The sequence below is a fragment of the Paroedura picta genome, chromosome 9 (assembly GCF_049243985.1).
Source record: "Paroedura picta isolate Pp20150507F chromosome 9, Ppicta_v3.0, whole genome shotgun sequence".
In the NCBI taxonomy this organism is placed as follows: Eukaryota; Metazoa; Chordata; class Lepidosauria; order Squamata; family Gekkonidae; genus Paroedura; species Paroedura picta.
The window spans coordinates 37,050,465-37,064,659 of NC_135377.1; the positions used below are offsets into that span (position 1 = coordinate 37,050,465).

The 14,195-nt window shown below is 46.0% G+C and overlaps 2 protein-coding genes across 3 annotated transcripts in view; one reads left to right on the forward strand and one right to left on the reverse strand.

The window, feature by feature from the left end:
- LOC143844770 (DGAT1/2-independent enzyme synthesizing storage lipids-like) overlaps nucleotides 1–10,474 on the forward strand; it is a 31,299-nt gene extending 20,825 nt beyond the window's left edge. Inside the window, exons 7-8 of one of the 2 annotated variants that reach the window (XM_077352398.1) lie at nucleotides 4,889–4,994; nucleotides 9,713–10,474. In XM_077352398.1, the coding sequence (XP_077208513.1) occupies nucleotides 4,889–4,994; nucleotides 9,713–9,762 (156 nt within the window). In that variant the 3' untranslated portion in view covers nucleotides 9,763–10,474. Of the gene's footprint in view, nucleotides 1–4,888; nucleotides 5,143–9,712 lie in introns of those variants that run through there. The other variant, XM_077352397.1, reaches the window with a different exon arrangement.
- LOC143844769 (DGAT1/2-independent enzyme synthesizing storage lipids-like) overlaps nucleotides 1–14,195 on the reverse strand; it is a 200,683-nt gene that overhangs the window by 174,858 nt on the left and 11,630 nt on the right. The window lies entirely within an intron of this gene.

A 14,195-nucleotide genomic window follows, 5' to 3' on the forward strand; every position in this document is an offset into this window, starting at 1 on the left:
ACCGCACTGCGCGCGGCTCGCAGTTGCTCTGGCAGGGAATCGGAGGGACCAATCGGCAGGCGCGATTGGTCCCTCCGATAATCTGTCCGGAGGAAGGGGCCAATCGGCACCCTTCCTCATCCCAGACACAGCCTACCTTCCAAGGGCTTACTGTTTTATTTAGTCCGCGGCACCCGCGGCGCCACGGGCTTGTGTTAAAATGTTTAAAATGTACTAGTTCTGCTGTTCCATGTACTCCACCCTGAGACGTCACAGTGAGGGGTGGTATATAAATCAAATGAATGAATAAACAATAAATAGCATAGAAGCAAGAATACCAAATAGACACAAAGCAAAAGTAGGGTCACTGTGGTGATCAGGAAGCAAGCTGAGTACAGGATGTGACACTATGTTCTTCTTGCTTCTTCAGGTGCTAAAGTTGCCTTCTGCAGCCAAGATCAGTAAGACTAGGAGCCAAGATACAGAAGGCAAGGTTCTTACGCAGAAGACCTCATCTGGCAGGGTTTTTTTTAGTTGAAAAGCCAGGAAACAAAGACATTGCAGTAGCAGTGTCCCAATTATAATAAAGGTTAATAATATATCTGGTCTGTAGGGCCCAAAGTCCTAGATACATTTCTAGTGCTACTTTATGACTGGCAGCCTAGTTTCATGGGTGCATGCCAACAACTGATATGCATATGGCTTATTAGTTGTCTAGAATTGCATTATTCTCGTGCCTCTTGTGGCGCAGAGTGGTAAGGCAGCCGTCTGAAAGCTTTGCCCATTAGGTTGGGAGTTCAATCCCAGCAGCCGGCTCAAGGTTGACTCAGCCTTCCATCCTTCCGAGGTCGGTAAAATGAGTACCCAGCTTGCTGGGGGGTAAACGGTAATGACTGGGGAAGGCACTGGCAAACCACCCCGTATTGAGTCTGCCATGAAAACGCTAGAGGGCGTCACCCCAAGGGTCAGACGTGACTTGGTGCTTGCACAGGGGATACCTTTACCTTTACCTTAGTGCCTGGATGTAAAGGGAGTCCTCAGATGTGGTAGCCCACCAGCTAAGTAGCCCACAGTTAATGCCTAGATCACCAGGGGGACCCCCAACTCCACTCTCTGGTCAGTGGCTCAGAAGAGTCCCCAGTCAGATGTCTCTCAAGCCAACCACTGGGCCCTGGCTTCAATTGTTCACCAATGCAGTAGGGGAAAGTGTGGGTAAACTGTGTTGGAAGGATGCCTCCCCACTGAGATTTCTTTAAAATTAAGATTTTACAGGTTCCTAAAGCTTAACCCAGAAGAAGTGTCTCTTCTGGATTCCCATGCAATTCCTTCTCTTTTATCTTGCTGCATCAGTGGCAAGTTCCAAGTTGCTCGATCATGAGCTTGAAGTACACATTGATCGGCAAGGCATTCTGCCTGCCCTGTCTAGGGCACTGAAAACCTTTTACTCAAATGGCTATGTCTGGCTGCCTGTATCTTGGCAACAAGCTAACAATCTAAACTATGGAGCTGAGACACTAGCCATCAAGAATACATATGGAAAAGGCTGAAACTGGAGACCCAGTTCTGACTATATGGATCCTTCCCTTCCCGCTGCCTTAGCTATAACAGAATTTAAGGATCCTTCTGAAGGAAAAGAACTAAGATGAGCAAGGCATTCTGGCTAGGGACTGTTGAAATTTACTTTTCTAAAGATTACTCTGTGGGATCTGTACTAAACAGCAGACAGTGAGAAGGTATAGTGGGTCCATAGCTGGCCCACAGTTTTAAGCTGCTACCCCGTCTCTTTCTATGGAAGAGTGACTACAAAGGACCACATATTTCAACTTCTTCCTCTGAGGGTATTCTTTCACATTCTGTCCTTAGGTCACAATATAATTAATAACTAGCCTGCAGAACTTCTACAGACACATAGAATCATAGAATCATAGAGTTGGAAGGGGCCATACAGGCCATCTAGTCCAACCCCCTGCTCTACGCAGGATTAGCCCTAAGCATCCTAAAGCATCCAAGAAAAGTGTGTATCCAACCTTTAATAGGTAGAACAAAATAACTGGCAATAAAGCAGTTAAAGTGACACTAAATAAATCACATTTATCATTTTTCAAAAGCATGAAGTTCTAGATACTGGAACTTTCCCCACACAATCTTATCTATTCGGTGCTTCTTAATAATTGTGAAAGAGCCTTGGGGGACTAACTGTCCGGCCTCTCCAGGGCCAAACAGGGTGCAGCCAGCTGCATTCTTATTGGCCCTGCCCCTACAGTTCCTGCCCTCCCTGTCCGAGTTAGAATCATAGAATCCCTGTCTGAGTTAGAATCATAGAATCATGGAATCATGTGCTTTGCAGGCCTTTGGGGAGCCATCTGGGGGGGGGGGGCGGAGAGCACTTTCCAAAGGCCTGCAAAATGCTGTGGGTGTGCTTTCCAGGCCCCAGGGCAGCCATCTAGCCGAGGGAGCTGGTGGTGGGGAAACAGAGCACTTCCCAAAGACCTGCAAAGGACCCCGGATGTGCTTTCCAGGCCTATGAGGAGCCATCTGGCCGGTGGGTGGGTGGGGGGAAGGAGAGCACTTCTGAAAGCCCTGCAAAGCGCCCCGGGTGTGCTTTCCAGGCCTTTGGGGAGCCATCCACCTGGGGGGGGGGGAGAGACAGGGCACTTCCCAAAGGCATGCACAGTGCCCTGGGTGTGCTTTCCAGCCCTTTGGGGAGCCATCCAGCTGAGGAGTTTGGGGGGGGGGAGATGGGGTGCTTCTCAAAGGTCTGGAAAGCACACCCGGGGCCTCATAGAGCCACCGGTTCTGCTTGCCAGGCTCCCAGGAGGCTCTCCGTCTCCCCCACCCCCACCCCCCTCGCCCTCAGTGCTGACGTGGAGGACCCTTTCAAAGCCTGTTCTTATGAATAGACTTTGCAGCTATTAAGTTAATATGTAGTTTTACAGTGTTTGTCAGAAGCCAACATATCTGTGGTACAGGTGGAAGAAGATTTATCTGATTGGCAAGAACATCTCTGCCACCAACTTTGAGACTGCTGTTCTGCAGGATCTTATAGTGCTGACTTAGCTACAAGTGGGTGTGATTGAGGCAAGGCCCTCTTCTGCACATTTCCAAAGCACTATTAGCATTCATTATCCAAAGTAGTCAGAGCATACACAACTATATTTTATAAGCCAAGTTATCCAGATGTTGTTTTCAAGGACCAGACACAAATGGTTCAGATACAGCCATTTGATGAGGAACGCTAGGCATATTAGGGCCAAATAAGATGCGACACAGAGTTTTTGAGCACAACTTCTGGAATTTCCCCCCTTTTATTCAAATAGCAGACATGTGGGAGCTGAATTCCAATCATAGTGTATGAGAAGAGGGAGTTGAAGCCATTTTTTTCTGGTCCTCAAAACTTCCAATCAATGGCCTACCGTGCTAGGGCTGCACACTTTGGGTTGGGAAATTCCTGGACATTTAGGAGTGAAGTCTGGGGTTTGGGGCCACAGGACCTCAGAGGAGTATAACACTATAGAGTCAACTCTCCAAAGCAGACATTCCCCACCCTGGAAGTGATCTCTGTAGTCTGGAGATCACTTGTAATTCCAGGAGACCTCCAGGCTTCAGGTGGAGACTGCAACCCTATATTGTGCTTCCTATAGCCAGCTTAGTGTAGTGGTTAGGAATGTGGACTTCTAATCTGGTGAGCCAGGTTTGATTCACTACTCCCCCACATGCAACCAGCTGGGTGACCTTGGGCTCCCCACAGCATTGATAAAGCTGTTCTGACCAAGCAATAATATCAGGGCTCTCTCAGCCTCATAGGGTATCTGTTGTGGGGAGAGGAAAGGTAAGGCAAAAGTGAGTGTGGCTGCAATAGTGAACATGCACTGTAACACAATCAAAATAAAGAAAAAGAAAAACACACACCCATCCATCCCTTGATTCCCATGGCACTCAAATCATCCAAGCAAGGGGGAGGGGCATTTTTGGCATGCAGTCACCATGCATGCAGGAAGAAAATCATGTCAGCCACCATTACACAATGTTTTCCTGCACAAAATTTACAAAGTGCCCCATTGCACCTTAATTCATAAGGTGCTTTTAGATGCTGGAGAGGAGGACAGGGGATGTATGGAGTATGTTCAGGGGTGTGTGAAGTTGACTTTCAACTTTCTTGAGTGCCCCCAGAAAGCCAGTACTTATGTAACTGCAGATTAGCATTGTTACACGCTCATGTTCAAAATTTAATAAAAATACAGAGGGAGGGGAGGTGAAAGGGCAGGAGAAGAGGCAGACTATTGGGCAGAGTTCATACATCATCTTTTGAGGCAGGAAATGGAAGAGAAAGACAACTTGACTCTTGAGTTTCCTCATTGGGTAAATGTGAATTTCCTCCCAGGGAAAGGGGAAGAATCTGGTTTTAACCATGTGGTAAACAGGGAGTGCATTCAGATATCCTCCTGAATGGCGAGATTTCAGTGTATAATGCTTGTGATTCCACAGAACATTTAGGTGACCATTACACTGTAGTTAGTGGCTGTGGAGACAGTCCAAGTAAAAGGGTCACTTACTCTTTACCTTTGTTCAAGCAGGAGCATTAAATGAGGGGCAGACTGCAGCATTATAAGGCTGCCAGTTTCCTTGGAATTATAGCTCATCTCCCGACTAAAGAGATCAGTTCTCCCAGAGAAAACAGCTGCTTTGGAGGGTGGGCTTCATTGCATACAACACTCCAGTCCCTCCTCATCCCAAGCCCCATCCATTTCCAGCGCCAACCCCAGAGTCTATAGGTATTTCCCAACCCAGAGCTACAGCGTAATGATACTCTGGACTCGTTGGAATAACTGTTTTAATGAAGTGATCAGTTCATTTTATTAAGAAAGATGTATAAAATATGTTCTTTTCTTTTCTTTTTTTCTCTTTGTAGACAAAAATTGCAATAAAAACTCTAATACGCAAGCACCAAAGAACTCCTGGAAACTTAATAAGAGCTGTCTTGGCTAGATTTGTTAAGCAACAGAAACCAGACAAAGGTAAAAACAAACAAACAACGCAGGTAATAATAAAATCAATTTTTTTTAAATGCTACTAAAATATGATTTGAGATACGAGGAACTGACCAGACTCAACAGTGAGACTGGACTTTTGAGGTCTGTTCTTTGAATAGCTGCTGGTGAGCAGTGGGTCCATTTATATCAGAATCATCGTGTGAGGGAAGAGCAGCTTAAGATCCAATCTAAATTGGGCCAGTGAGTTACTATTTACCTTGTTTCATATGCTTGGAGCTTTAGTCTCATAACTAGCTCCCAGTGTTATGTAGTCTAAAGTTTATGTCTAGGTTCGCCCAGTGTCCATCCACATTCCACATTTGGTTATAAAAATGTTTGTTTCACCCAAGATTGCTTCATCTTTATGTTGAAACTGGATAAGGATTACAGGACAGCTGTGGCAGTTTCACAATAATATCATCCATACCAATTAAGCATGTATTCTTTTAACTGCAGTTAGTTTTCCTTTTGCACTTATATTTTGGTGACATCTGCTGGCTTACAAGAATATGACAGCCATAAATCAATCTGGAGCCAGTTTGTTGTGATTCAAATATATTCACTTGTAGGGATGGAAAGGAGGAGTGATTTTTGCTGATTATTGGGCATCCCAGCCTGTTAATCACATTTGACATAGGATGTGCATTCCGCTTAGGATCTTGGTGATCAAGATGGACTGTATATAATGTAAATAAATAAGCTGTGCTCCTCCATGGTAGACCTCGTCCCCTCCCCTGGCTATTCCTAGGTTTCCCCATTCCCCAGAAACAGCATCTGGGTGATTGGGCTGAATTAGGAGGAGAAAGTGGGGAGGTTACATCTCTACTTCTGATGCAGGTGAGATCAAAGCTGTAGCCTTAGATTTATTTATTTATTTATGTATTTATTTATGTATTTATTTATGTATTTATTTATGTATTTATTTATGTATTTATTTATTTATTTATGTATTTATGTATGTATGTATGTATGTATGTATGTATGTATGTATGTATGTATGTATGTATGTATGTATGTATTTATTTATTTATGGCATTTGTGTACCACCCTCCCATGAGGTTCAAGAGACTTGCTCTTATTGTGCTGTAAAGTAGTAAATTAGTTTCTCCCCTTGATGTCCCAAATACTTATGATAGAAGGATCTCCTATTAGAAATGCTGACCATTTTCCTCTAAAATGAAAACTTTGCGTAATTCCACTTAAAAATAAAAAATGATTAAGTATATCACATTTCGGCTAAGATTGAGAAGTTGCCCAGTTCTGGATTATGAAGATTCTGTCTAATAAGGCATCAAGAGATTAAAAATTCAGAGGGGAGTATCCAAGTGAATAGATAAGTAGATATGTTGTTGTTGTTAGGTGTGAAGTCGTGTCCGACCCATCGCGTCCCCATGGACAATGATCCTCCGGGCCTTACTGTCCTCTACCATTCCTAGAAGTCCATTTAAATTTTCACTGAGAGATTCTTGCCCACAGTAGTATACCTGATGGTCATCTGAATTAAATTCATCCATTCCTGTCCATTTTAGTTCACTGATTCCTAAATTGTCAATGTTCAGTCTTGTCATCTCTTGTTTGACCACATCCAGCTTGCCTTGATTCATAGATCTGATGTTCCAGGTTCCTATGGAATAAAAGTCTTTACAGCATCGGACTGTCTTTTTACCACCAGTTCCCTCCACAACTGAGTGTCCTTTTGGCTTTGGCCCAGTCGCTTCATTCATTTTGGTGCTACTCGTACTAGCCGTCTGCTCATCCCCAGTAGCATATTAGACACCTTCCGACCTGAGGGGCTCATCTTCCGGCATCATATCATTTTGCCTTTTGAAACTGTCTAAACAGTTTTCATGGCAAAGTTACTGGAGTGGTTTGCCATTTCCTTCTCCAGTGGATCACCTTTTGTCAGAGCTCTCAGCTATGACCTGTCTGTCTTGGGTGTCCGTGCACGGCATAGCTCATAGCTTCACTGAGCTATGCAAGCCCCTTTGCCACGTCAAGGAAGCGATCCTTGAAGGGGATGTAGAGATATATGTAGAGATATAATGTAGAGATATAATGGCAAAAATTCCCAAAGTGGCAGTGGTTCACCTGCTACTGAAAAACCTTCTCTGGCCCGCAACAGCCATTCAACTACTGCCCCGTCTCGTATTTAGCATTTCTGGGGAAGATGCTTGAAAAAGCTGTCACACTCCAACTATCAGCATACTTAGAAGAAGTTTCGGTCCTAGACCCATCCCAGTCAGGTTTCATGCAAACTGCTATGAGCCTTCGGTGAGGGCAGTATATAAATAAAATAATAAATTTAATAAAGGAGCAAAGCAACGATAGAGAGAGAGAGAGAGAGCATGAGACATCTGCATAGATCCTGAAGAGGTGGGCATCAGTGATGGTGTTATAAAAGTGATGTCATTCCTCTCTAGGAATCTCGGAGAATGTTTATATTAAACTAGTAATCAAGCCCATTGCAGTTCGAAATGCAATGGGCGCTAGCAGTGAGAGTGGTTTGGGGGGGGGGACTACCTGCAGTGTTTGGGCGGGCTTTGAAAGGGGAGAAGGGGGAAGGGGAAGGGGAAGGGACACGCTCCCACCCCCCCAGCCACCCCCTCTCTCAGAACCCCCCCCAAAAAAGTGGCGCCACGGCCCTCCCTCCCAAGGCGAGTCAAAACCCCAGGTCCACTCACCGCCCTCGCGCTGGTCCTGGCTAGTCTCTGCTGTTTGTCTTCGGCCATCGCACTTGCTGGTTCGTGGGGCTCCGTTGGGTGGCGGGGCCTCCCCCGAGCAGCGGTTCTTTTCCCCTTCCCAGCCCTGGACGGACTTCCCTCCCGCATTGCTTGATCCACCCACAGTCCGGGAGTTCTCCCAGGCGGCGGCCCGAGCGGCGGGTCTGTATGTTTTTTTTTTTTGGAGTCCGGGAGTTCTCCCAGGCGGCGGCCCGAGCGGCGGGTCTGTGTTTCTTTTTTTTTTTTGGAGTCCGGGAGTTCTCCCAGGCGGCGGCCCGAGCGGCGGGTCTGTGTTTTTTTTTTTTTTTTTTGGAGTCCGGGAGTTCACCCAGGCGGCGGCCTGAGCGGCGGGTCTGTGTGTGTTTTTTTTTTTGGAGTCCGGGAGTTCTCCCAGGCGGCGGCCCGAGCAGCGGGTCTTTTTTTTTCTTCGAGGAGTCCGTGGGTTCCCCCAGGCGGCGGCCTGACACGGCGAGAGGCGCTTTGCGCCTCTCGCCGCGTCAGGCCGCCGGGCAGGGAGCCCCCGGCAGTCGCGCTCCGCGCGACTCCCAGGGCCTCCCTCACGTCAGGCCGCCGTGGGCTCCGTCAGGCCGCTGGGCAGGGAGCCCCCGGCAGCCGCGCTCCGCACGACTCCCGGGGCCTCCCTCATGTCAGGCCACTGTGGGCTCCCTCAGGCGGTGGCCTGACGTGGCGAGAGGCGCTTTGCGCCTCTCGCCGCATCAGGCCGGGAGCAACTGCGAGCCGCGCTGTGCGCGGCTCGCAGTTCCTGGGGCTGGGAATCGGAGGGACCAATCGGCAGGCGCTTTGCGCCTGCTGATTGGTCCCTCCGATTGTCTGTCATGAGGAAGGGTCCAATCTGGACCCTTCCTCATCCCGGACTCATCCCGCCCCAGGACCCCTTACTGTTTTATTTAGTCCGTGGCGCCCGCGGCGCCACGGGCAGTTTACAGATGAAAGCAAATGAAAACCCACAAGTGAAAGATCAGGCAGTCCACAATCTGATGAATTACACGTACCTCCTCTCCCACACATGACAGTTACTAACAGGTAATGAAAAAAATCCATTGGTCTATAAAACACCATTATGAACTGAAAATCAAGAAAACTATGAGTTAACCTAAAGCAGTTTGCATAAGCTATTCTTCTAAGCTCCTCAATGGAATCTTTTTATCAGGCCAACCTCAAATCATATCCCAGAAAGGAAAAGTCAAAGAAAGATACAACCACACTTTAGAAGATTACAAAATCATACAAAAATTAAAACATTTGAGCAATCCAAATAACGGGAAAAAACAGAAAATAGAGCAATGAGGCAATATAAATAGCTGAAATGGAAAGAGAGGGAGGAAAAAGAGGTCTTGAACTGAGATAGTTTGAAAATTTGAGACAAAAATCTGATTCTGGTATGTTCCATTCTATGCTCATGGTATCTATAATGCATTTCTCCCCTCTCCACTGATCAGAGGCAGTAAATCCCAAAATTCTGAAACTAGATTGGAGATCAGTCCATAATGAATGAAACCTTAAACCTTAACTATGCAGCTACCTTTTTAATAATACTTTTTTATGTTGGGTTTTTAAAGTAGATGTCAGGGTGAAAACAAAGAAAGAGCATGCATGAACATAACATTTGCAATCTGAACATGGATCCTCTGGTGCATTAAGGCAAACTGGAGTATAGCTATAATCAATTGACAACCCAATTAGCTTCTGCCACAGGCTCAACAAACTCAAAATGTCTTTGATTGTTTTTTAATGTACAACATACATACAGGGGGGAGAAGGTTTGGGAATAGGGGGAAGTATTGTAAGATTACATGTGCTCTACATATATACTGTCCAATTCAAACCAATTTTGAATGTTTAAAAAACACATTTTTCCATATGTTCTGATTACAACTTTCAATCTAAACAGAGGGGTGATCAAATAAACAGTTCAAAATATAACTGACAACCATTTCTAATGATCCTTTCATCAAATCCTAGGAAAGCACAGAGGCTCTGAATCAATGTTTGAAATCAGCGATAAGGAATAATGAAGACTAGTGGACTGCACTAACAACAATGCTGGTCAGAAATATGAATCAAATGGAAATTAGCTTGTGTTAGTCTGGATAGATCTGTTCAGACAGTATTTTTCAGGTGAGGCAGTTCACTCATAATGGAATGACCTGCATATCTATGTTGGGTCTTTTAGGTAGATGGCAGGGTCTAAGAAAGAACTTGCATGAACACAACATTTGTGATCTGAACATAAATACTGTGGTGTGTTAACACATAGGCAAGCAGGCAAATTGGGGTATAGCTATGATCAGATGACAACCCAGGATGCCTGTCTGAATATGCCTCCTGGAGAAGGCTGTGGTCAGCTATAGCTAACCAATTGGTTGTCCCTGGACCCAAAGAAGTGCAGCTGGCCTTGACCAGAACCAGGGCCCCTGCCTGGTGGAATTTGCTCCCAGAGAAAATCAGGGCCCTGAAAGAACTAGTACAGTTCCACAGGGCTTTCAAGATAGAACTTTTCCAGCAGGCATATGGTTGAGGCCAATATGCCCAGAAGATCAGAACATCATATGGGCCTCCTCTACCAGTTCAGGGGCTCCTCCTGCATCCTCCCTCTTATGGGAACTCAATAAGCAATGACTCAGCACAGGATATTTATTGTTAACTTTAGTTGTTTTTACTGTAATTTATTGTATTTATATGTTTTATTGGTCCTATTTATAATGCTGTATACTGCCTCGAGATGATGGGCTTGAGAGAGATGGCTTATAAATTTAAATAATAAATTAAATAAATTAGAGACAGGTCTTCTATTAGTTTGGTCCCTAATAACCTCTGCCACAACATTCCTTCAGCTGAGGTAAGAAACACACATCACACAGCAAACATGGGGTTTCGGAACAGACATTAGCTGAAAGATCCTGATGGGGCTGAGGTGAGGAAAAAAGTAGGAAAACTTACTGTCCCCCCAGAATCCTTGCAAAAATAGAACACCAAAGGCAAATTGATTGAGAGTGGTCTTTGACTAGCATTCCCCGCAGTACCCTAGAGAGCCTATGGCCAATTGATACTAAAATATTAACAATAGTAATATAAGGAAAGGCGATAGGATTTTGCAACCTTTAATACTACAAACTGTTTTTGGAGGATTGGAAGTTTCAACCACTGATGAAGCCAATGAAAATGGAATTGATCTAGAAGCCGTTATGGTTGTTCCTTCTGGTATATAAAAGATGAATAAGAAATTGCATTTACTCATTGTATATATCATTACAAGCAGTAGGACTCCGGCTTCAGAAGGGCAGACGTCACCAGCCAAGCAAACACGTGGATTCTGGGGCCACGTGCATTCCTTTTGAAGGGATGCATATGAGGAGAAAGAGCTTTCCCTTCAGCCTAACTGCCGAGAGAGGAGCAGTTCCAGGGGATTCTCGGACCCTACCTGGAGGCTGGCATCCCTAAATCTCAGCGGGATACAATGCTACACAGTCACTCCTCCAAAGTAGCCATTTTTGCCTGCAGAGCGGGTCTGTATCCCAGAATCATAGAATTGGAAGGGGCCATACAGGCCATCTAGTCCAACCCCCTGCTCAGGATCAGCCCAAAGCATCCTAAAGCATCCAAGAAAAGTGTGTATCCAACCTTTGTTTGAAGACTGCCAGTGAGGGGGAGCTCACCACCTCCTTAGGCAGCCTATTCCACTGCTGAACTACTCTGACTGTGAAATTTCCCCCCCTGATATCTAGCCTATATCGTTGTACTTGTAGTTTAAACCCATTACTGGGTGTCCTTTCCTCTGCAGCCAACAGAAACAGCATCCTGCCCTCCTCTAAGCAATAAGCTTTCAGATACTTAAAGAGGGCTATCATGTCCGCTCTCAACCTCCTTTTCTCCAGGCTGAACATTCCCAAGTCCCTCAACCTATCTTCATAGGGCTTGGTCCCTTGGCCCCAGATCATCCTTGTTGCTCTCCTCTGTATCCTTTCAATTTTATCCACTTGAAGTGAGGCCTCCAGAACTGCACACAGTACTCCAGGTGTGGTCTGACCAGTGCTGTATACAATGGGATGATGACATCTTGTGATTTTGATGTGTTGATACAGCCCAAAATGGCATTTGCCTTTTTTACCGCTGCATCACACTGCCTGCTTATGTTAAGTTTACAATCCACAAGTACCCCAAGGTCTCGTTCACACACAGTATTACCTAGAAGCGTATCCCACATCCAGTAGGCATGCTTTTAATTTTTCTGACCCAGATGCAGAACTTTACACTTATCTTTATTAAATTGCATCTTGTTCTCATTTGCCCATTTTTCCATTGTGTTCAGATCTCGTTGAACTCTGTCTCTATCTTCTGGAGTATTTGCCAGTCCTTCTAATTTGGTGTCATCTGCAAACTTGATGAGTAGTCCCTCCACTCCCTCATCTAGATCATTAATAAATATGTTAAAAAGTACCGGGCCGAGCCCCGAGCCCTGAGGTACCCCGCTACTCACCTCTCTCCAGTCTGATGAAACACCATTGACAACAACTCTTTGAGTGCGGTTCTCTAACCAATTTCCTATCCACCTAACTATCTGAAAATCCAGATTGCAGTCCTTCAATTTATCCATCAGAACATGATGGGGAACCTTATCAAAAGCTTTACTAAAATCCAAGTAAACGACATCAACCGAATTTCCACGATCCAGCACCCCTGTTACTTGGTCAAAAAAGGAAACCAGGTTGATCTGACAGGACCTGTTGGAGACAAATCCATGCTGACTTCCTTGGATCACCAAATTGTCCTCCAGATGTTTGCAGATCACTCCCTTTAATATCTGCTCCATTATCTTCCCCACAACAGAGGTCAGGCTCACTGGTCTGTAGTTTCATGGGTCATCCCTCCTCCCTTTTTTGAAGATCGGAATAATGTTTGCTCTCTTCCAGTCCTCCGGGACATCTCCAGTCCTTAAATGGGTCTTAAATGGGTCCCGAAGATGATGGACAAGGGTTCTCCAGAAAGTTCTTTGAGCACTCTCGGGAGCATTCCATCCGGCCCAGGGGATTTGAACTCATCCAGAGGATTTGTATAGTCTGGAGATGAGCAGCAATTCCAGGCCCCACCTGGAGGTCGTCTGTCCCTGGTCTGAACATATTCCTTGAAGTCTGAAAGTGGGGCCTCAAAAGTGTGTAATGCCCCCACAGCTACCTAGCATCCCCTGACCTATTTTAGGTCAAGAAAACATTGCAAAGAGGAGGTAAGGTTGCCAGATTGGTGTAGATTCATCTTTTGGAATTCCATACTACCTAAGTGTGCATAAACCTGACTAAGGTCAAGACTGCTGTGCACAGAGGGACCTCCTCTTAGGCCCATTATGCACGGCCGCCGAAACGGCGATTTCGGGTCACATGGAAAACGCGGAGGGGGAAGACGCGACGCACACCGGTTATGCACGGGGCGGGGCGCAATGGCGGCAAAACCCAGAGTAACCGATTATGCACACGGCGATCCGGGCGCCGCTTCTGGTTGTGCCCCGGTCACCCGGAAGCTGCGCTTTCTTCCGCGTTTCATGAATGCGGCTTTTTCGGCGGCATGCACCGAAGCTGTGGCCGGTTGCAGCCGGCACCGTGTGTTATCGGTGATTTTAGTCGCCGCCATTCCACCCCGAATGTGCGCTAAAATCCCCGTGCATAATGGGTCTTAGGGTTGCCATCTTCCAAGTGAGGCTCTTTACCCCACAGAGTGTCTGCTATGGGGGATAGGAAAGGAAGGTGATTGGAAACTGCTTTGAGACACCTGAAGCCTGCTGGGTCACTGTGGCCCATTCCCAATTCTCTCACACCTCTCACAGCCCCACATCCCTCACAGGTTGTCTATTCTGGGGAGACGAAGGAAAAAGGTGTTTGTAAACCACTTTGAGACTCCTTTAAGTAGTAAACAGCAGGGTACAAAAATCCAGCTCTTCCTCTTCTAAGGAGCAACCATGAAATAAGCATTTGGGCACATAATATTTTAGCAACAGTAAAAAAAATGGAGACAGAAGAAGCAGGGTGGACACCTGTGTACTGTGACTACCCCATGTGTATTAGGACAGGGGGACAAGAAGGGAAATAATGTTGAATGCAGAACTGGGAAGAATTGGTTTCCATGTAATCTCCCCCTAAGAATAGTCTCCAGTCTGATTTCCCCTTCACATATCTGAAGATATGGCTCTGGAAAGCTCATCTGTAACCACTATGCCACAATTCCCAAAGGTCAGTCCTCTCCCATACTCAATGAACATTCCACACCATAGGTTCTTGACACCCATCTCTCTACACCCATGCCCTCATTTGTCTCCACACAACCACAACCTCCCACACAACACACACAGTTCTGGAGGCCTCACTTCAAGAAGGACGTAGATAAAATTGAAAGGGTACAGAGGAGAGCGACGAAGATGATCTGGGGCCAAGGGACCAAGCCCTTTGAAGATAGGTTG